The sequence below is a fragment of the Ursus maritimus genome, unplaced genomic scaffold, assembly GCF_017311325.1.
Source record: "Ursus maritimus isolate PB19 unplaced genomic scaffold, ASM1731132v1 scaffold_16, whole genome shotgun sequence".
NCBI classification, from domain to species: domain Eukaryota; kingdom Metazoa; phylum Chordata; class Mammalia; order Carnivora; family Ursidae; genus Ursus; species Ursus maritimus.
The window spans coordinates 10660790-10685147 of NW_024424008.1; the positions used below are offsets into that span (position 1 = coordinate 10660790).

The following is a 24358-nucleotide window of genomic DNA, read 5'->3' on the forward strand; positions in this document are numbered from 1 at the left end:
ACAAAAAGAAGTTTGAAAATTCTTTGGCTTGCCCTCACTCACGATCATACAGCAGAGCTCTGTCCCTCAGATCATCTGACCGTTCACCTCCCATATCAGTCTTTCCATTTCCCTGTGCAATTGTTTTGAAGATATTGACATGTATTATATTCATTGCTGCCTCTTTGGAGTGCTTGCAGTCAGAAGCTCAGTAAATTAGTAAAAATAAGCATTTAAAAAAGTGAACAGTATACTTAAGATTTGTTCCCTTTGAACTCTCCTTTTTCCCTTTTCTGATTCTCATTCTCATTAGTTCAGTGATAAGCCATCATTGAGCACGTTTTATGCCCAGCCTAGTGGTAGATGCTATGATAATGATAATGTACTGAGTATATATGTATTATAATGATACTAGGTATAGTTTATTGAGCACTTACTATGTACCAGATATTGTTTGGGGTACTCTGTACACTTTATCTTATTTAAACTTTACAACAGCTCTGCAAGACAGATAACATTCCCCATTTTACAAGTAAGGAAACTGAAACTCCTCAGAGAAGCGAAATGACTTATCCAAAGTCAAACAACTAGTAAGTGACAGCGCTGTTACTCACAGCCAGATCTTCTCCGTTGAAGATCATTGCTGTGTCATGATGCCTCTCCTTCTCTCCCATACGACATTGACTTAACTTATTAATTAACAAATATTTATCAAGTACCTACTGAATTAGTTAAGGCTTTCCAAAGACAGTGCATGCAAACATGGTGTAGGAAGGGATTTGGGAGGAGAGGTAAAATGCTCCCTTATCCTGGAGTAGTCAGAGAGACCTACCTACAAGAAAAGGAACTTGTGTTGGCTCTTTGAGAATGGGTAGAATGTGACCAGATGGATGATGCCTAGAGAGAGAGACTTAAAGACAGAAAATAGAGCTCTATTGAGTACTCAGTAAAAGGCTGTAAGGTTGTTAGCCACTATTGAAACACTATTCTGTATATAGGGGACTGCGTGATAAACAAATATACTCCTTTATGTCATCTCCCTAATGAAATGCTACTAATAACGATAAAACAATTTAAACTTGCAAACTCATGAGGATGAAGAGAACAAAAGAGATAAGGGTGAGTGATAGTCAACAAAATTTTAGAAGAATGCCAACAATAAATGAGTGATAAACTGAGTTGACAGAATGGAGAAAACCAAAACCCAAAGCCTTCAAGTAGCAATGCAATTCAAGCCATAGGACTCCAGGAGGACTTAGGATTTGGAGGTATCAAGTGCCTCAGAGAGTGTAGAGTAAGGAATATGTCAAAAACCAGGAGGATTGGTTGGAAGTCTATAGAAAGAGAAGATTCTGAGTTCACCTCACCGACCCTGCAGATAGCCAAGCAACTATCCCTGCACACACCCCAGTGGGAGACTGGAGGTTTACATTCTGAAAAAACTGAACTCTGAACTGCCTGGTATATTGGGGTAAGAAGTGAGATCCCTTACTGAAGACAAGGGGATTCAGTAAAGTCGAACACGCGAACATTGAATTCCCCCAACCACTTTTTCCTACTTTAACTCTCAGAATGGGATCCAGATTATACTCCTAGACAGAAGGTTGGGGGATTCCCTCTGGAGAAATAGAGTCCCAGCAATGAGGGCTGCTGGGATTGATATGTGTCCCACAGAAAGGGCTGGGTTTCAGTCCACTCAGTCTACAGTGAAACCCCCCAGTCGGCAAGCACTGCCGACGCATGGACTCTCTGATCAGCTTTTTAAAGTCTCATTTGTAATGCCTCTAATGTTTTTTCAAGTCTAAAAGAGGAGGAAGAAGAAGAAAAACGAAACCCAGAGGTAACAGGAAGTGGAGAAGAAAGAGATGACAAAGCACTGCTGCTGCTAATAACAACAAGAAGAAGAAGAAATGATCAGAATTAGGGGATAGGCATTTTCATATTGGAAAGACTCACGAAGTGTCCAGCACAGTGAATGAAAAAAGACCCAAACAGACGTTTAGCATTGTGAAATTTTAGAATACTGGGGTTTAAAGAATAAAATCCTACAAGTTTCCAGAAAGAAGAATCAGCTCACATAGAAAAGATCAGGAATTAGAATGTTATCAGGTTTCTCAGTTGCCATGTACAAAGTTCAATGACAGTGAAACAATACTTTCGAAATTCCAAAGGGGAATTATTTCAGCCTTGAATTCTATACCCAGGCAAGCTATCATTCAAGTCTGAGAATAGAAGAAAGCTATTTTTAAATATTCAAGGTGTCAAAAAAGATACCTTCCATGCTCTCCTTTCCCAGAAAGCTGTTATAAGATATGTGCCACCAAGATGAGGCAGTGAATCCAGAAAGTCATGAGATCTAAGAAACAACACCTTTGACACAGAGGAGAAGTAAGTGATTCCCAGGGTGATGGAGAAGGAAAGTTCTGGGAAGGGAGCAGTGGAGCAGGCCTGGAGAGTAGCCAGTTCAGAATGGAGCAGAGAGGGGTGCTTCCAAGGGAGAAATGGACGTGATAGGTTAGATGGTGTATTTAATCAGAATGAGAAGGATTTTAAGGTTTTGTCCTAGTTTGGGGAGAATCTAGTGATAAGTATGTAAGTACACAAGTAATACTATCATCAAGATAGGTACTCAGCGAGTAGGAAAAGTGACAGTTATCACTTCAGGAAAAGCAAAAAAGTACAGGGGTGGCTGGGTGGCTCAGTCGGTTGAGCCTCCAACTCTTGGTTTCGACTCAGGTCATGATTTCAGGGTGGTGAGATTGAGCCCCAAATTGGGCTCTGCACTGAGCATGAAGCCCGCTTAAGATTCTCTCTCTCCTTCTGCCCCTGCCACCCCCCACCCCCACCCCGCTGTCTCGGTCGCTCTCAAATAATAAATCTAAAAAAAAAGTTCAAAAGAGGAATAGTATATTACATGGCTTGGCTGTACACAGTATTTCTGCAGGTATAATAAGGTAAGCACTAAATACTGATCTAACAAAAATGTGGTATTCAATATCGTGAGGATAAAGAGAAGTTTATCTGGGAGGGTCGTTAAATCCTCATATTCTTTAACAAAAAATTAGTAGATAATGTATGGGTGAGGAGATCAAATGTTTGTGTAAAAGAAGAGTAATATAAAAGATGAATTTTCATTTTTTGGAATAGCACAGTAGATGATGTCTAAAACTGGGAAGAACAGGAAAGAATAGGAAAATTAATACAATCATATTACTTAGAAATATGAAGGTAAAGGAGAAACAGCTAAAAGTAGTTGCTACTGGAGAGCAAAGAATTTGCTTTTTCATTATAAGCCTTATAGCAATTTAGGCTTATTAAACACTATGTGCACTTTATTTTTAAAATGTAATATCTATGTGTTAGGTGTGAACTTTTTTGTTTTATATATTGAAAATTAAAAGGGTGACATGGTAGAAAGAATTTGGAGTTGTTTTTAAGAAATTCTAAAAAATTCAAAAAATTTTTTAAAGTTCAAAATTCAAAAAAAGAAAAATTCTAGCCTTATAAAATCAAAAACACTGGAAACAACAGGTGTTGGTGGGGATGTGGAGAAAAAGGACCCTCGTGCACTGTTGGTGGGAATGCAAACTGGTGCAGCCACTGTGGAAAACATACAGAGGTTCCTCAAAAAATTAAAAATAGAAACACCATATGATCCAGTAGTTCTATTACTGGGTATTTATCCAAAGAAAACAAAAATAGTAACTTGAAAGGATATATGCATCCCTATGTTTATTTGTTTATTGAAGCATTATTTACAATAGCCAAGATATGAAAGCAGCTCAAGTGTCCATCCATAGATGAATGGATAAAGGAGATGTGATATTTGGGGCGCCTGGGTGGCTCAGTCGTTAAGCGTCTGCCTTCGGCTCAGGGCGTGATCCCAGAGTTCTGGGATCAAGCCCCACATCGGGCTCCTCTGCTGGAAGCCTGCTTCTTCCTCTCCCACTCCCCCTGCTTCTGTTCCCTCTCTCGCTGGCTGTCTCTCTCTGTCAAATAAATAAATAAAATCTTTAAAAAAAAAAGATGTGATATTTATAAATATTGCATGTATATATACACGCAATAGGATATAAGAAGACGTGATACACACACACACACACACACACACACACACACACACACACATGCTGGAATATTACTCAGCCATAAAAAGCAAGGAAACCATGCCATTTGCAACAGCATGCATAGACCTAGAGGATATAATGCTAAGTAAGACAGAGAAAGACAGATACCATATGCTTTCACTCATATGTAGAATTTAAGAAACAAAACAAATAAAGAAAAAAAGAGACCAAAAAACAGACTCTGAGATATGGTTCCCAGAGGGGAGGTGAGAGGCGGATGGATGAAACAGGCGATGGGGACTAGGAGTACACTTACTGTGGTGAGCACTGAGTCATGTACAGAATTGTTGACTCATTATAAATGATGAATATTGAATCAATGTTAATTAAATTGACTCAACATTCATCATACAGTGTTTGTATGTTAATTTTACTTGGATTTAAAAAATAAATAAAAATTTTTAAAAATTCCAGCCTTGGCTTTGTCCCTTGTCAGCTCTGTGGTGTTGGGCAGGACACTTGCCTTACTGAGCCTTTGTTTCTTCATTTATGAAAGGAAGGAGGTTGGAAAAATCTCCAGGATCTCTTTAAGCTATAATATCCTGTGATTCTCTGATAAAAATGATAATGCTATGTAGCAAGTGAAGAGTTAAGACCTGGGTAGAGGCTTGAAATTCCCATATTTTCCTTTTTTGGTTGAAATCAGACTTGAAGAAAAATTTTCATTGTGGTCTCTGAAAAGAATTGAACACCCACCTTCCATTGTGGAGGCTGGGGCAGGCATTGACTGTACTGGCTCAGAGACACATAGCTTAGTGTTATTTCAGTATGGGTTAGGGGTGTTTGGGGTGGTTTTTTAAATATATTTAATATTTTTTCAGTATGAATCACAGGTGAAATTTCCATGCCATGTGTAAACAATTTCACTTTTTTATTGAAACAATGAATTCAGGAATGTCACATTGGGATATCAGCCATTTTACTTTTATCAATGTATGGAAAAAATGCTTTTATATTAATATAAGAAATGATGTCATTTAATATGGAGTAGATCTTATAATTCAAGGTCAGCAAATCTCAGGAGGTGATTTAGGTCACCAAGCTAGCTTTGGAAAAAGAGAAGAATATTTTCCCTTTGTCTTCTCAAGTATTTCAGCCAAATTTCCTCTCAGACTTTGGGGTAGATGGTGGAATAGCGTGGTTGCAAGAATGAGGCTCTAGCTCATAATATCTTTGCTATTGAAACATGCGGCCCTGGAGAATTTATTTCCCCTTTCTGGGCTTCAGTTTCCCCACCTGCAAAAAGAAAGGTTTAGCTTAAATAATATTCAAAATACGTTTTAGCGTTAACATTCTGTTTCCTACTTCCTTACTTTATGTGTGTATTCAGACCATTCAGGAGATCTGATTAGGTTTGGGGGTTTTCCTTTAAGTTCAGGGTAGCAATAGCTAAATCGTAGAAGGAGCCAAGATGCCCTTCAACAGACGACTGGATTAAGAAGCTGTGGTCCATATATACAATGGAATATTACTCAGCTATCAGAAAGAATGAGTTCTCAACATTTGCTGCAACATGGATGGCACTGGAGGAGATAATGCTAAGTGAAATAAGTCAAGCAGAGAAAGACAATTATCATATGATTTCTCTCACCTATGGAACCTAAGAACTAGGAAGATCGGTAGGGAAAGAAAGGGAGGTAATCAGAAGGGGGAGTGAAACATGAGAGACTATGGACTCTGAGAAACAAACTGAGGGCTTCAGAGGGGAGGGGGTGGGGGATGGGATAGACTGGTGATGGGTAGTAAGGAAGGCACGTATTGCATGGTGCACTGGGTGTTATACACAACTAATGAATCATCGAACCTTGCATCAGAAACCAGGGATGTACTGTATGGTGACTAACATAATGTAATAAAAAAACATTAAAAATAAATAAATAAATAAAATAAAAGTTCAGGGTAGTAAGAGTAAACTCTTTCTCTGTTGCTTGTCACTCACACTTAAGTAAAAAAAATCAGTTGAATACTAGATGCAAATAAAAGTTTGATTTTTTTTTTTGTTCATAGTGGTTTTATTTTTTAAGAGAGGAAAATATTTAGAAGTTTGACTTTGTCACTTCACTTTAGGTGCTGAAAAAGTAAAACTTCACGAGTGATTACCCTTCACGTGTGTACACCAGTGCACAGGTTACAGAGTACTTTTCTCATATGTCGTTTGAAAACTACATTCCTCCTGTACCTTCACTGTGTATTTGATGTTCTGCGTGTGAGAGAGAGAGCACGTATGTGAATGTGCACACTCACGCGCCTCCCATCTCTGTCGTGACCAGTTAAGGAAGCAAGTGGTATTCGGAGACAGACTGAGAGACAGCAAGGAACAGGCTGATGAAAACCATTTAGTGAGTTCCCAGGGTACATAGAAGGACCTTAGAGTTAGAAAATCGGCTCTAGCAGAACTAAGTAAAACTAAACCAGATCCAGCCACAGGCCACAGTGTTCTCATACCAGCTCTACAGCTCTGTGTACTGGTTCTGGACAAAAGGGAAAGGTAGGAATCCAAGAGAAAAACAGAGCACAGCATCCTCAAAAGTGGCTTGCTCTTTATTTGTTTAATAAGCATTAACTGTATACTGGCACTGTCAGACAGTGTTGGGGATTAGAGAGGAACACAACATAACCCTTAACCTTGGTTGTTATACAAAGGGAAAGGGTCCGTGAAAGATGGGCTGAATGTGCCCAGAGTGTGTGATGCCAGCTGTTCAGTATCTAAAACAAAATACTGAGGGCAGTCTGGGTGGCTCAGTCGGTTAAGCGTCTGCCTTCGGCTCAGGTCATGATCCCAGGGTTCTGGGATCGAGCCCTGCATGGGGCTCCCTGCTCAGCGGGGAGCCTGCTTCTCCCTCTCCTCCCCGCTCATGCTCTCTCTCACTATCTCTGTCTCTCTCAAATAAATGAATAAAATCTTTTTTAAAAAATAAAGTAAAATAAAATATTGGTTTTATAGTATATGTCCCTAGAGTTGATGTTAGCAAACCCTACAGGGCTCTTTGAAGTATGCTGATTCCATAGTTGGTCATGCTTTGTCTTCTCCAGCTTTAGGAGACAAGGGAGCAGAAGACGAAGAGGCTACCTTTTTTTTTTTTTAAGATTGTATTTATTTATTTGAGAGGGAGCGCACACATGAGCCAGCGGAGGGGAGAGGGGAGTAAGCTCCCCGCTAAGCTGGGAGCCTGACTCAGGGCTCAATCCCAGGACCCTGAGATCATGACCTGAGCCAAAGGCAGACACTTAACCGACTGAGCCACCCAAGCGCCCCAAGAGGCTACTTTTAAATACCATCCCAAAAGTGTGGTCAGTGATATTGGGATCATACATTTACATTTCCTCTTTTAGAGTTCAAAAGAAAAAAAAAAATAGTGAATGGATCATGTTTGGGAAACATTGCCTAGTATCTGCCAGAATTTCTTTTAATTCTATTTTTCCACCTTTGCAGCTAAGATATCAGCATGGACTAGGGACTCCAGATTTGAGGCAAACTCTCCCTAACCTGAAAAACTTCATGGAACATGGACTCATGGTCAGGTGGTGAGTACCTTTATCTCTGACACCCAGAAACTGGAATGTGGATAATAGTCCTGAGAAACTTTCCTGGTTTCCACGTTGCTCCTCACCTGCTTTCTATGTTTCCTTCTTTATTAAGATTCCTGAAGAAGTGGAAAGGCAGCCATTGTACATGTGTGGGTCTAAACCCCAGTCTTGCTAATAAGCAGGCTGAAGCACCCTCAGGAGGGGAGTGGGTTCGAGAGGGTATTGTTTGAACCCTGGGAGGTTAGCTGGGCGAGGAATCCTTGAGTGCATTACTGAGGCAGAGACTGGCAGACAGCCAGTGTGATTCATAAAAGGGAGACATGGAGCCACTAGGACTTCTTCAAGTGAAGGACATAACTACAGAAATAATATCAGAATCAGTGGCCATGAGAGTTGAGGGAAGAAAGCAGACAACGAATAGGTCAGCTTGGCAGGACCTAGTCTGAGACCAGGAGAGACGTGCTAGAATGTTTCTTATGCTTCATGTCAGTGCCTGTTGTACCATGAGGTCAAATTGCTGCTTTAAAATGCTTTGTCAGGATAGACTGACTCTTTGAAAAAGGGAAAGAGCAAGGGAAAGTCCGTTGCAAAGACGTTAGATTGGTTCACCTGACTTAAATAAGTGGAAAGCTGTTGGCTCTAGCCATTTAGTAATTCTTGGATGACGGGCAGTACCCTACACAATCATGTAAATGGAAATCAGGCCTTAGGAGCTAGACAGCTGGGAGCAGTGTATTTTCTCCTAAAGAGCATTGGCTCCTCATCCCACATCTTTCTCTAACCTGCTGACTGAACCTAAAGCGTAACCTCTCAGAAACTTCATTTCCTCATCTGTAATCCCTGCCCTGCTCATCTCACCAGTTGGTGGTGAGGATGAAATAAGAGGTTAGACAGAAAAACTCTTTGTGGCAAGGAAGATACAAGATTGGCTCCATTTTGTTCTGTGTCATAAGGATAGGCCTTGAGAATAATGAGAAAGTGACATCTTTGAACCTTTACTTTGACGTTTTTCATTTTTGTCCAGTGTGATCCTCAAAGTGCAAGTTCTGGATGTCCGATTTTAGATAGGACTGCTGTTAAGTAAATGCACAGTTGTTTAAAGAATTCTACTCAGAATATCAAAATAATTACAAAAGAAGTCCAAGGTTCTAGTCCTACTCTCGAGGGATTGTGATCCAGCTGGAAGTAAGAGATATAATTCATGAAAGGCTTTATAATGCAAATGATAAATAACCTAAAATAATTTTTTTTTAAAAGAGGCAACCCATATATACCACCTGAGTAGTCAATAAATGAATCTTGCTCAGCACAGACAGTAAATTGTCCCGGTATGATTTATTGAAGAGTCTGTCTTTTGTACACTGGTAATGCCATCTCTTTCATGTACCAAGTTTACTGATACACATAACTCTGTTTCCAGGCTCCCAGTTCTGCTCCTTTGCTTTATTTATCTGTGAGCTAGTACCACATTTTTTAACTATTGTAAGATGTAATTTCATGTTGAGGTTTGAGGATGCCTGATAAATAGCATCCCTTCTCCCCCTAAACTTGGAACCATTTGAGGAGATCAAGAGACAGACTAATAGAAGTCAGAGTGTCAGTTTCATTACTGATAAAGCCTCTTGGAAAATGTGGCTTAAGATCTGTAATAAAAAGGGCTTGCAAAGATGTCACTCAGAATAAAACTTCCCTTCCTGGTTGCATGGTGGACTAGAGAATCCCAGGCTTTTCCCACGGAGGCAGGCCCTTGACTACACTGTGGAGAGCAATCAGAAACTCCTGCAGGAAACCACGTGGGGCTAAGCCAAGAATACCCAGGTTTTATTTTTTCCCTCTAAAATCACCCATCAGAAAAGGCCCTTGTCCTCACAGAGAGTGAGAGGATGGTGAGAAGCTAGGAGTGCTACTCCTAAATCATGTTCCTTCATAGCAAGGGAAAAGGAAGATACCCCCAATTTTCCTACTTACGGTTCTTCGAAACTCTTTTGGCTTTCCTCGACTTATGAATTGTATTTGTATGATTTAACAGTTTTATAACATCAAGTTATGAACTTAGTATCTTTTTGAAAAATTTATTTTATTTATTTATTTATTTGAGAGAGGGGAGAGAGAGAGAGAAAGAGAGAATGAGCTGGGGGAGGGGCAGAGGGAGAGGAAGAAGTAGACTCCCTGCCGAGCAAGGAGCCTGATGGCAGGGCTTGATCCCAGGACCCCAGGATCATGAGATCATGACCTGAGCCTAAGGTGGACACTTAACTGACTGAGCCACCCAGGCTCCCCCTTGGTGTCTCTTCACACATTTTCTTTCTGTTTTTTAAGCATATCTCAATGAAGTTTTAAGATTTTCTTCGTAAAGGCCTTACACATCTTTCATTAGTTAGTCCCAGGTCGCTTGCCGTTTTGGTGACTGTTATAAATTTTTTATTATAGCATCCAACTTTTTTGTGGCTAGTATGCAGGAGGACCACTGATTTTGTATTTTGAGAGTATATACAGCAACCTTACTAATACTAATGACAGTAGTTTGTCTTAGATTCTCTCAGATTTTCTGTGTATACCATCATACTACTTTAGTGAGTGATGGCATTGTTTCTTCCTTTCTATTTTTACTTTTATTACTTTTTCTTCTCATATTTTATTATGAAAGAGGAGCAGCAATAGTGAATAGCTTTGTCTTATTCCTGACTTTAAAGAGAATGCTTCTAGGGGCGCCTGGGTGGCTCAGTCGGTTAAGCGTCTGCCTTCAGCTCAGGTCATGATCCCGGGGTCCTGGGATCCAGCTCCGCGTCACACTCCCTGCCGCTGCTCAGTGGGGAGCTGCTTCTCCCTCTGCCCCCTGCTCGTGCTCTCTCTTGCTATCTCTCTCTCTCTCAAGTAAATAAATAAATCTTTAAAAAAAAAGTAGAGAATGCTTCTAACTTTTCACCATTTTAAATATTATATTTATTGCAGGTTCGGGTAGATATCCTTTGTTAGCAAAAGGAAATGCTCACTAAGTGTTGTTTTTTCATCATGAATGTGTGTATTTGGGGTTTTCTTTCCATTTTGTAGTCAAGTTTTTAATTTTAATTCCAGTATAGTTAACATACAGTGTTATATTAGTTTCAGGCGTACAAGGTAGTGATTCAGCCATTCTGTACATTACTCCGTGCTCGTCAGAATAAGTGTGCTCTTAATTCCCTTCAGCTATTTCACCCATCCCCCCACTCATCTCCCCTCTGGTAGCCATCAGTTTGTTCTCTATAGTTAAAAGTGTTTCTTGGTTTAACTCTCTCTTTCTTTCTCTCTTTTTTTTCCTTTGTTCATTTGTTTTGTTTCTTAAATTCCACATATGAGTGAGATCATTTGATATTTACCTTTCTCTGATTGGTTTATTTCACTTAGCATTATACTCTCTAGCTCCATCCACATCATTGCAAGTGGCAAGCTTCAATTCTTTTTTGTGGCTTAATAATATTCCTGCGAGTGTACGTGTGTGCGCACACATACACTGAGTGTGTATATTGTGAATTTTATCAGATGCATATTCTGAATCTATTAAGATAACACTATATTTGTTCTCCTTTGCTGTATTAATATGTTAATAAGTATTAATACATTTTCTAATGTTAAATCATCTTTGCCTCCTGGGATGTACTCTACTTAGTCTAAGTAGAGTTATTATTAGATTAAATTATTAGATTTAATTTGCTAATTTTTAGAATATCTGCCTCTGTGAACTGAGATGAGGCTAGCCTTGAATTTTTCCTTCTCACATAATAATCCTTTTCTGATTTGGTAACAAGGTTTTAATAGCCTTATAAATGGCAATCTTTCCCTTCTTTTCTATTATCTGGAATAGTTTATAGTTTGTGTAAGGTAAATATTATCTACATAATGAAGGTCTGATAGAACTTAGCAAAAACCTAGTGTTCTTTATTTGTTAAGGGAAGAAGTGCAGATTTTTAACGACTGATTTAATTATTATAGGTCTATTTATGTTCTATTTTTCCAGTTCCTCATTCACTCGCTTCAGCATGATTTCCAGTTCTGTCAGTAGACTGAAATCCCTTTTATCTAAGCGGATGCCTGTGGAACTCTATGTTACAAAGCCTACAGGTCACTCTCTGTCCTTACCCTGTCCTGTTCCACATCTGGCCTTTGGCCTTCCTTAACACCACCCTCCCCTGGTTTTCCTCCCTTCAGCTGTTCTTTCTCCGGTTTTCATGTTCCTCTTCCTTCACTTAAGCATTAAATATGGTTCTGCATGGCCCTATCTTAGGTCCTCCTCTCTTTTTCTCCCTCTACTCTCTTCTCATGTGATCTCATCCATTCCCTCAGCATTTCAATCCTGATGACCCCCAAAGTTACGCTGTCAGCGTAAATCTCTCCCGCCATTTCTGCAGAGCCAGAGATCTACCTGACAGCTCCCTGTGGAGTATCACAGGGCCTCATCCTGGACATATCTGAAACTGTCCTTCCAGCGTCTTCTTCCTGTCAGCAAACGCTCACACGAGGACATGATCCTTGATTCCCTTCTCTTCCCTCCCACCGGATCCAGTCTGATTCATCAGCAAACCCTGTCATCTCTCCCTGCAAAGTGTGTATATTGAATCCAACCACTGCCCCGCATGTCCACTATGACCACTCCAGTCCAGGGCACCACCTTCTTTTGCCCGACACGGTGCTAGTCTGGTTTGTCTCCCTAATTTCACTCTTGTCCCGCCTCTGTTCCTTCCCCACAGTAGCCAGAGGGGTCTTTTTAAATTTTAGCTATATCTTAATCAGTCCCTGGTTTCAGCAGCCAGAATAAAATTCACGCTCTTTGGCATATGGTCTCCCCGCCCCTGTCTCCTCTGACATCACACTGTCCCGTCCTCTCACGGATGGTCGCTGTCCTGGCCTCGTCTTCGTTACGGGAACAAGTTCTCTCCTGACTCGCTGCTCCTCTGTCTAGGATGTGCTTTTCCTCTTCCTTCTCTGCTACCACCACCCTCACCTGTCCCCTCATAACGGAGGGAACAGTTTTAGAAAAGGCCCAGTAGCTTTATCGGCAAAGGACAGACCACGTTGGCTAGAGTGCACATTCACGTTAGGAACAGAGAGAATCTGGGTTTTGTGGTACTTAGAGCTTGTACAACTTGGGACCATTTTCAAGAAAAAGAATACAGGCCTACAAATACAAAATTAGGAAAATCTAAGTACTTAAAAATTTTAAAAAAGTTACAATAAATGACTAGAACTTTCAGAGATTCGATTCCTTTCTTCTGAGATCTCTTTGGACAGTTTACCCAAAATGCTTGCATAGAAATGCTTCCACGTTTCAACCTGCCTGCCCTTCCTAAAACACTGCAGTTTCCAGCAACTCTCCCTTCTAAGGTACAGAGAAAATAAACGACTTTCCAAGCACGGTTGACCCATGAACCCGTAGCAGTGATACCGGAGTCCGGGTCTCCTGGCGCCGATGGAGTAAACCCGTGAAGCCCTAAGCGCGCACGTCTCTGTGGTGCCCGCTGTGCCCCCTGTGCCAAGGCAGTAGCGCCGAGCGAGCGGCAGGGGCCACTCTGTGTGCTCTACTGCAGGACGGGCTCCGGGGAGGGCGAAGCACCACAAACAGAGTGCTGCATAATGAGTCCGAGTAGAAACCACTGCAGGAAGCCAGGCTGGAAGGTACAGACGTAAACAAAGCTGCAACAAGGACTTTTAGCCTCCGAGAAATCTGAGCGTTTCCGAGAGCAGCCATGGACTCGGGAGTTACCTCCCAAGCCTGTGCTCCTTAGGGCAGAGGGTAAAAAAACTCACAGTCCTGAGGGAGCCTCTTACATCTTTTGTAAAAGAAAACACTTGCATGTCCTGTGGGGTTGTTACCATTCACAGCTCGGTCCCTGTGGAAGCAGATTCGCTGTATGTTCTTGTGGTGTCCAGGATTTCAAACTGGCTGAGGATCAGTGCAGTCGCTGAGTCCCTCCTTATGGTGAGCTTCAAAGTTGTGTGCCAGCTCGTTTGTTTGGTTTTGTTTTTTAAAGAACAGACAGTGCGATTAAAATCTCTTTAATGACGTGATTTTTTTGCTTTCACGTTACAGGATTGTGATCTAATATCAAAAGCATCTATTTGCTGAATCCTAAAACTAACCCCTTTTCCTCGTGAACACAGTTACATGGGGCACAGTCCTCAGTGCTTTATGCTAGCTCTTTCCAAAAGAAGTCCCCATTTTCTCATCCTGGGATCACTTAACCCCATTGTAACTGCCAAACAGCACGATTTTGAAAAGCAGAATTTCAAGTCAGAGGTCATACTCTTGAGTCGTTTGGTTAAAAGCCACCAGCATTCCATTTAAACATCCCGTTTTTCTTTTACTACTAACTACAAAGTCCGAGATTCAGATTGACGTGCACGTGCACAGCTGATGCTAGTGCTGAATTATGGTCGGGGAAGAATGTACACGCAAGCTGCTACTTGACGCCTGCCAGTAAGACGATAAGTTTAAAGCTGAGTCGCTGTGGTGCTTGCGATGGGGCCCCAGCGTTCAGGTCCTGGGATAGTGCCTCAACGGTGTCTCCACTGCTCTCTCACCCCTTCTCCACTGACCCCCAGACAGACCACACTCATTTCCGATTTCAGTTCTTTACTCAGACAAGTTCCCACTACCCAGAATAGCCAGCCCTTGCCTCCGCCCTATCAAATGTTGCTCTCTCACTTTAAGACACATCCGACCTCATTCATTCACTCACTCAGCAGGCACAGTGGCAGATACTGAGATAAACGTGTAGTCCCTCAGTAGCATAGGTTCAGTTCTCCTACCAAGTCTTAACTACCTGGCTCTTGAGCAGCTGAGGACTGTGTCTTACTCATCCTATGGTCCCGGCCTGGCACCAGGGAAGCCTGGAATTATGTGAGTGAATGAACTAGCCATCCATCTTGTTCTACTCATGGAATATACTCCTTGAACTTACATTCAAGGGGGGTATAGTCTAATTGAGGCAATGAAATAGGAACAAAAAAATATATAATAGAAAATAGAAATTCTAGGTAGATAAGTTCTTCGGAACATTCAGAGCAAGTCATTGACTTCCTGGTGTGGGGGCTGTGGGTGAGACCCGGAACAAGCCTTCACTAAGGGGGCAGCGTTTGAGTGGACCTAGAACACAAGAAGGGTTTAGGCATGTGAAGATTGGGGATTAGGACCGAGTAGGTTAGGGAAACAGTTGCCCAGTCATACTGAGCCCAGAAAGACTGTGGTTTTGAATACCAACTCCACCACTTCCTGTGTCTGAAATTTCAAACAAGTTTAAGCTGTGGGCTTAAATTTACTTATAAAATGGAGTCAATAGCGCCTACCTGATAGAGTTGCTATGAGGGTAAATATATAAGCATCTAGCATACCGCCTGGCACACAGCAGCGGTCACTAAGGGGTAGCTGTCATTATAAATATGTAATGGCTAAGCGAATCATAGTTATTATCTCTGTTTTCACATGTTAATCCATTCTTTGTTATAGGTGTTTTGTTTTTCCCTTAATATCTACAAATAGGTATAGAATATGGTTCTTGGTCACATTTTTTAGTAGTGGCTCATGCCGTCTTTATGTTAATGATACAAAATAGTCCTCTTCTCCCTCTTGCTTTCCCCAAGTCCTTTATAAGACCCTTTGAGAGCCATAGAGATTGGTGTCCTACAAATCTGTTTGCCTACCTACTTTTTTTGGTACCTATCTTCTTAGGTACCTCTCACGTGGAGTCTTAAATAATAAGTCTCTCACTTGCCAAATGCTCCATGTTTTTAAGTTTGCAACAGCCCTGTGAGGGCAAGGCGGATAATCACTGTTTCACAGATCAGAGAACCCAGACTTAGAAATGTGAAGTGAGGGCGCCAAGGTGGCTCAGTCAGTGAAGCGGCCGACTCTTTTGATTTTGGCTCAGGTCATGATCAGGTCATGATCTCAGGGTTGTGAGATGGAGCCCTGGGCGGTGGGCTCCGCGCTCACTGGGGCAGGGGAGGGGTCTGCTTGAGGATTCTCCGTCTGTCCCTCCCCCTGCTCACTCGCTCTGTGTCTCTCTTGCAAATAAATAACTCTTAGAAAAGCAAAAAGAAAGAAATGTGAAGTGATTTGCCAAGGTCACATGCTCCTAAGTGTTGGAGCTGGGGCCAGAAACCCAGATATCTGGCTCTTGTCTTTTTATCCCACGATGCTGCCCCTTCTTAGTCAGTGGTCATCCTTCTTCTCTGCCCTTCCCCAGCTCTCCTGTCTCTGTGCCACAGAATTCTAGCACCTGTTACCTTCCACAGGGAAACCCACCAGAGTCAAGTCCAGAGTACTAGAAAAATACACTGCTACAATATCAGGACAGCAGTTCTGGTGAAAGCGTTCTTTGAAGCTTATCCTACCCCATATACTCAGAGAGATAGGAAACTCAGAGTCGTAAAACTTTGTGAAGAATTTGGGAACGTCAAGACCAGAAGAAACAAAACTGATTATATGTTTCAGCTCCATTCCCGAAGAAACACGAAAACTGAAGGTAGCACATGGGTTGGCCTAAAACATGTTTGCCCCCAGTGTTTGCCTTCCTCCAATTTCATGTTATTTTTTTCAGAATAAGACATGATAAAAGTGGGATTTCAAAACCATCTGTCCTGCTTTGTACATGGAATTTTTTATTCTAAGTTTAATTTTTCTCGACTGTAGGGCTTCAACCAGCAGCTCCGTGCAAGGCAGTGTGATACAGCTGAAGGAGCACTAGATTTGGGAATCAAAAAATGTAGGCTCCAACCTCAGCTCTATCACTTCATTTTCCTTAATTGTTTTTGAGCATTACTTCTTTAGATGGAGTTAATAGCACCAGCCTGATTTCCCAAGCACAGTTGTATGGAGCAAATGAGATCATGTCTAAGCGATTTATAAACTAAAAAGGACTATGCAAAGTATTATTAAGTAGGATTTATGCTTTTAACAATTCATTAACTGTCTCCTCTGCATATAGCACTATTTAAGAGACGAAAAAGATTCAAAAGTGTAAGATAATTCCTGCTTTGTTTAGATGACAGTTGTTTGGTTTAGAATCTAAATGAGTAGATAAGACAAATTAATATTTTGAAGGACATGACTTGAGCAAAGGTTTTCCTGTGCATTGTGCATTCTTGCTGTCATGTGGGGCCTGGAGCCTGAGACCCAGCTTCAGTGGACAGTCTGTTAACTGATGGAGGTCAACCTTGGTCTGAGTTGTTTGACATTTTAGGACCAGGTGTGCCTTTTTTATAGAGACTGGACAATTTCAGTGTCCTTATCGAAGATGGGACACTGAAGAGAAGCATCATTGACTATCCCACAGCTTGCTGGAATATGTCTCCAGGTTCCTTCTAGCACTTAATGATGTGACTTAGGAAGGAACGACTAGTGGCTTTATGTATGGTCATCTCACTTAAGTGGTGTAAATCTCTAGATGGTGTTTCTGCGGACCTATTTTTTATCTAGTCTTCCATTTCTTTTCATAAATAAAGAGGACCAAGCTGAACAGCTTTTGAAAGAGAAAGAAAGAAAGAAAGAAAGAAAGAAAGAAAGAAAGAAAGGGAAAGAAAGGGAGAGAGAGAAAGAAAGGGAGAGAGAGAAAGAAAGAGAGAGAGAGAGAGAAAGAAAGACAGAAAGAAAGAAAGAAAGAAAGAAAGAAAGAAAGAAAGAAAGAAAGAAAGAAAGAAAGAAAGAAAGAAAGAAAGAAAAGAAAAGAACGAACAAACTTTGGCACATTTTAAGAAAATCCTTTTTTGTTCTAAGTAAACCGAGGGTAATGAAAATCAACAGCAAGTGAGCCAGTCTACTTTCTTTAAAATCTGAGGGTAACAATATAATAGTTGAGCTTTTAAGCCAAACTATTCACCTTTGAAAATGAGGCAGTATCCAGCATTAACATTTTTTTAAATCCTCTTTAAAAGCAAACGTGTCTTCTTTCCTTCCCTCCATCATGCTTATGCTGAATTCAGAACTAGTTTCTGGCAGGTGACGCCGAGGGACTTAAAAAACATGCTGTCTAACTGATGTTAGTTTTTAAATTTAGATCAAATGACATTGTCTTTGAAGTCTCAAGTGTACCACTTAAGGTAGCGGCATCGGATGGGCTCGCCTTTCAGAGTACTTCTTGCAGACTGGCATCCTTAATGTGAAAAGTGAAGCTTGGTCAAAAATAAATGAAAAAGAAAGTTTTATTGGAGTTATGTACTCTAAGATAGCTATTTTAGAAGGAACCTTGACAAGTCATCTCATTGCCTCTAGACAGGAACACACAAGGCATATGGGTATCTGTAGTATTTTAAAAGACCTTGGGGGACCAGGCTTCTTCCATAACTCATTCCAGAGTTTAAACACCCTCGCTTCAGGAAATTCTTCCCTATATTTAACTTACAGGCCCCCTCCTGCGGTTAACACCCATTTCCGCTTTTTTCTGTCTCCAGTCAGGATGGAGAACAGCTGGCCAACATCCTTTGTGTGCTAACCCTCCATCAGTGACAGAAAATCATTTGGGTATCCCTGGGCTTCTTTTCTCCACCTCCAGCAACCAAGTCTTTGAACCAAATTGGAATCTTTTTCTCTTTGTTTTTTATGTGTGTCTTGTTTATTTCTGTTAATTCCTTCTGATTATAAAATAATATGTGCTCAATGAATCAGATTTGGAGGATGTAAAAATATACAGAAGAAGGGGGAACAGTAACCCCACAATCTAGGAACAAAAGCCATTGTTAAGTTGATCAGTTTTCTATGTGTTTCTCATATAGTTGAGATCCTGTCGTCTGTGCCAGCACGTCCAATAGAAATATAGTCTGAGCCACATACGTAAATTCAAATTTTTTGGCAGCCATATTATGAAAAGGTAAAAAGGAATAGGTAAATTAATCTTAATATTTTATTTAATTACAATAAAATCCAATTCTAACTCATCAATATATAATCAGTATTTTTAAAATTATTAATCAAATATTTTACATTCCCTTTTTCATACCAAGCCTTCTAAATCCAGTATATATTGTAACCCAGCACATCTGAAAGCCAGCTAGCCACATCGCAGGTACTCGGTGACCATTGGCTAGTGGCTACAGTTGGACAGCGTAGTCCCTACAGTGGTATATACCACTGCTTCGTATATCACATCTTAAGCCTTTTGTAACTGCCATTTAAAACTTTTTAGCATCATTTTAATGGCTACATAATATTCTCATTTAGAGTTGTTATAACTGTATCTTGTGTCTTTCATGTTATAAATAACCCTGTAGTGTTCTTCTTTGTACCCTTTTTTTTTTTACATTAACAGAATGTTTCTCAACACATTGCCAAAAGGAAAAATCACGGATTATTCCTTTTGAGTACAACTAATTAAATCCATTTTTTCATAAAACAAATAAGTTCACTTAATACTCTTTACTACGTTAGATTGGAAAGTGAAGGAGTAGATTTCAAGAAATAGAAGACAAGTCCCCCCTTACAGTGTTTAAGAGACTTGGCTCCATAGTTGGACTGCAAACGTATTGTATTTTATTCTGCTTTAACTATCCTTCCTTTCATTTCTTGCTCTTCCCCAGTTATACACACACACAGCCTGGCTAACTCCCCCTTATCCTTCAAGGTGCCAGTTGAAGATAGCCGCCTGTGATGCGTCCTCCCGATGATTACTGGGCTCCCTCCTCCATTATAATATACACAGTGTATGTTGTACGCAAAGCACCATGGTGTTCTGGTTATTGGTTAACTCTCTCCATCTTCTCGACTACAGTGGGGACTCCTTACTGATAGAAACCTTATTTTATACACTGTGTTATTTGCAGAGCCTAGCAGACTGCCAGGCAGTAAGTGTGGGTGTCAGCAACGGCTCCTGAAATACGTATCGAAACACAAGAGATCGTATTAAACATCAGTTGGGTGGGATAATTACAAGCACTGTGGCTGTTCAAAGAGATTACTTTAAATTTACGTGGTTAAAGAAGGCTTAATGAAAGAGGTTGGACTTGAATTGGGCTTTGGAACATGGACATATTTAAATGAGCAGAGGGGAAGAATGAGCAGAAAAGCCATTTACATATCCTGTACTAAAAAGTCAGTGTTTTTTAGGAGGGACTCTTTCGCACGTGCTAAGTATCAGCAAATAAGCATCCTTCTAGATCTAAAGCACTGCATTAAATTTCAAGAAGCCTGTAGAGCTATGGTCTGTGCCCATCAAAAGCTGACAAGGGTTTGCAGCATTAAAAATGCCCACCTGACTGCTTCAGTATGACCCTTGAGTTTAAAATCAATTTAGATACGATTCCCTGTGTTTTAAGTTTGGAGTTTCACATTACAGATCATTTTCTATGCTGCTTCTTCAACAATTCTGTTAGTAAAGAGCGGTATATAATAAATAATGCCATTATAGCTAATGTCAAATGACTGTTACGGCAAAGCAGGCGCTCTTCCAAAGCATTTTGAATATATTAGTTAACTCATGTAAGCCTCACAACAACCCTGGGAATTAGGACCCACTATCCTGCCTCTTCTTTTTGTTGAGGAAACTGAGGCACGGAGAGGTTAAAATAGCTTAAAGGTGACACAGCCGTCAAACAGAGGAGCTAAGACTTGGACCCAGGCCAAACAGTTTTAGACCCCCACTTTGTTACTCTATACAGCCTCACTTATAACTATATTAAGACTAAAATGTTTTATACAAGGGACTGTTTAGCACCTTGTGATTTCAGAGAAGGAATGCTATCATTATAGCCCTCTCCTGGTTTTCTTCTTTTCTCTCTGACCTCTCCTTCTTGTTTCATTTACAAGTTCCTCTTCCTCTACCTCCTCATAAAAAACTGGAACTCCTCAAGGTGCAGTCCTAGGCCCTCTTTTCTCTCAGTTTATTCTCCAGCCCAAGGTGATCTTATCTACAACCATCATTTTCATTATCACGCACGTTGAACTGAAGCGCGAGTACAGATCTTCAGCCCAGATCTCTTTGCAGATATCACGCCTCTCTTCAGACTGCCTCCTGGATGTTTTCCCAGCGCATTCTGTGCCTGTGTTTTTTTCTTCCTGCCGCCCATCCCCACCACTGCAAGCCTCGTGGTCTTCCAGTGCTTTGTTTACAGCAAATGGAATCTCCGTCCATTCTTTCACAATGTCCAGAAAGCCTCGCATAATCCTTCCTTCCTCGATTTCCCTCTCATCCCATATCTAACCTTAGCAACCCCTGCTGATTTTCCCTGATAGGTCTGCTTATCTATATTGGTATATCTCTATTCTGGTCCAAGCCTCCATCATCTCTCACTTACACTGCTGCACAGCCTGTGGTCCCAGCATCCACTCTGGGCCCCCTCCAGTCTATTCTCTAACTTCAGCCAAAGGGCACTTGACAAAATACAGATCAATCAATTAACAGATATCTCTTTCTACCACCTTTGCCCCTCCCCGACAGTACTCGCCTAAAACACTTGAATGGCTTAAAGAGAAAAAATTATCAGCATGATCTAGACATTGTTTTCCTCTCCGGCTTTATCTTCCGCCATGCTGCTCTCCACTTGATGACCCTTCGGGTCCTCAAACATTGTTCTCTGTCTTGACGTAGGAGCTTGGCATATGCTCTTCCTTTTGCCTAGAAGATGCTCTTACCCACCAACCCATTCTTTACCTGGTGAGAAATTCTACTAACCCTTCAGTTCTTGGCCTTTTCTGGGTCAGTTCTGTTACACGCTCTCTCAGCGTAGCATGTGTCGGAGGTTATCATTTTACATTTTACATTTTTGTCATAATTTGGTGACAGGTATCTGTCCTCTCCCACTGTGGGGTAAGCTCTACCAAAGCAGGAACTGTGGCCTCATTTTCAGTCGTTATTGTGTCCCCAGTGTTTAGTGTTTAGTATCTATTTGAATCAGGGAGTAAATCATTTGTCAGTATGCATGCAGTTTCATGCTGCCCCTCTTAGTAGTACGGAGGACTCCCAAAGATAAGGTTCCCCAGATATTACCCCTGGAGCCCCCCAGTCTGTCACTAAGTGATGGTTAGATGGTGGCTAAGTGTAATTCAGGCACTTCTTCTGAAGGCCTCCAGCATCTCGGGAAATGGTGGCAGAGCTATTCGTTTTTCTTTTAAAATAACAAACAACTAAAGCCCCATGGTTCAGCTCCTGTCAGAGCTTATTAGAAATGTGGTGGGGGTTCAGCTTTAGCAGTATCTTTCAAAGACTTCATTTCACAGAGTCTGTCACTAGCTTCTGGAGCCTAAAACTTCCTTTAGTTCTCTCTGCAAGTCTACTTTTGAAATTCCGAAAGCATTCTCTGACCAAGGTTTTAGTCTCCCTGTCCAGGTCTCCCTGAGGCTGGGCTCTGCGAGGTTGCTGTTCCTCCGGCGTCCCTGGCAAGGGCGGAGCCAACGTCTTTCCCCACTGATTCTCAGCATAAATACTTTACTACTTCCATGTCCCAGGTGTTGTCCAGACATTCCAAGGGGTCCCCTGGTATCATCTCTGGCCTCTCTTTCTGTTTCTGCGGACCATTTTACCGTCCTCATAATGTTTGTTGCCTGACTGTGATTTTAATGCATCAATTTGTATGATGATTTCTTTTTTTTTTTTTTTAAAGATTTTATTTATTTATGTGACAGAGAGACAGCCAGCAAGAGAGGGAACACAAGCAGGGGGAGTGGGAGAGGAAGAAGCAGGCTCATAGCGGAGGAGCCCGATGTGGGGCTCAATCCCATAACGCCAGGATCACGCCCTGAGCCGAAGGCAGACGCTTAACGACTGTGCCACCCAGGGGCCCCTGTATGATGATTTCTTATAATGGAAACTGGTGGGTGAAGTGGGTTGACTCGACTCCTCCAGGGACCCCTCTCTGTCTTCCTGAGGATCACTGTCTATTCCCTGATCCCAGGGAGCTCAGCCTTGAAACTGAGCTGGAGCTGGCCTCCAGAGGGGCTCCTGCCTGTGGGCACCCCCTTAAGCTCGTCCACTACCCTGTGCCGCCCCTCTTTCCCAAGCTCGGCCCTGTTGTCCAGGGCTATGGAGGCCTGATGGCCAGGCCGTAGGTCGGATCACGTAGCCTGGGGAAATGGATTTCTTCGGCTTGCTTGTTTTACCCTTTGCCTGTGGAACTTTCTCTTTCATAAATTCGTCTTTCCATCAGTCCTTAGTTTAAATAAAATTTAAAGGCTCCCTTGTTCAGTTATAGCTTTTTAAACTTTCTGTTTTTATTTAGTCAGACTTTGGCAGGAACCCTTCCAAGCTGAGCCCAGGGGAAAGGTGACCATTGGCACAGGTTTCAGCCTATGCTTTTGGCCCAAGATTGTTTCTATTTTTATTTTGTTTCTTGTTTTTGTTAACATCCAGGGCACAGATTAAGCACTTTCGCTTATCTGGTAATGGCGAGAGGCCTTTAGATGGCTTGCCTGTGGTCAGGAGACTGCACGCTTGAAACTGCTAACCCCCAGCCACCTCTTGAGAGATAAGATCTAGCTGTTAAATTTGGCTTTCCCAAAAGGAGTCTCTGTGCTTCTGCCTGGTCTGAGGGAGAGCAAGGAGAAAGATAAATCGCAGCTTTTGCTGGATCCTGAAAAAGGATAGTAGTCTAATTTATGGAGGTTGTTTTTTTGAAAAAACTAACTTTATGTCATAATTTCGTAGCTGCCAAAAGACGTAATTCTACCTCAGCTTCGCCTTGGCAACCTGCTCTTGGCATCTGTGCAGCCCTGTCGTTGCTCTGCATTATTTAAGCAGTAATCTTTAAGAAGGTGAGAAACTGTTATTGCTTTTTAGCACAGTTGACATGCTGTTGGCGCAGAGTAGTACCTAGAGCTTCAAACATTTCTAATGGCCGTAAACCAACTTAAACACCTCCATGGAGAGGCCTCGCTGCCGTGAGGTCATAGCTTGCTGCAGGGAGAGAAAGAAGATCGAATGTTGTTTAAAAGTGGGGGTTTTTTCTTTTTAAGTATTCTTATTCCACCGAGTTGTAGCCGTAGACTTTGGCCAGGATCCAGACAATCAAGATTTAGCATTTCGACCAGCTGTGATCTAGTAATGTTCCTCAGAGGAGACATTTTGCAGGAGGGAAAGACACATATTTGAGACTCTGAATTGTGCTCTTTCCCAGTACCTCACTCGCAGAGTGAGACCTGGTCATAGACAGAGAAGACCAGCGCAAGTGAATCTGAAAGACAATAGGGAACAAAATCGTTCCAAATGGCTAAAAATTCACCCTGCCTTCGAGAACTCTCTCGATGTGGGAAATCTTTACATTTTTCCTTTATTTCCCTTTCCCCTAAGTCTCCACGTTTGTATCATTTTGTGGCAAGATGTAGTCCCGTTTTCGTAATTGATGCTTGGAATCCATCAGCATTCTTATAACAGAATAGCAGTTCCCAGTGGGCCAAAAAAGCCACCCAAACTTAATAACAGAGGCAAGAAGAGAAAAGAAAGAAAAGACACCAAACCCCTTAGCCTAAAAATTATTCCTCTGTGTCTCACTCCTCCCTCAAATAGAACGATGATCGGTGTCGGTGTTTTGGTGGCAAGCCCTGGGGACTGGGAGAGAGAACGAAACTTAACATTTATTTAGTCCGATTGCGTCGGTTCAGTCTCAGGGAGTTGCTTTGGACCTCGGGCAAGTGACCTAACGTCTGTGCCTCAGTTTCTTCATCTGTAAAAGGAGGACGGTGTTCGTCATACTTCACAGAGATGTGAGGATGAAGCGAGACCACGTATAAAGCTATCACCAGCCTACTTCCTTCATCACACTTCGTTAAT

General features: G+C 41.6%; 1 protein-coding gene across 2 annotated transcripts in view; it reads left to right on the forward strand.

The window, feature by feature from the left end:
• Window positions 1-24358, forward strand: part of UVRAG (UV radiation resistance associated) — a 294465-nt gene that overhangs the window by 261652 nt on the left and 8455 nt on the right. For both annotated transcript variants that reach the window (XM_040630863.1, XM_040630862.1), the window contains exon 14: window positions 7540-7631. In XM_040630863.1, coding sequence (XP_040486797.1) covers window positions 7540-7631 — 92 coding nt within the window. The remainder of the gene's footprint in view (window positions 1-7539; window positions 7632-24358) is intronic.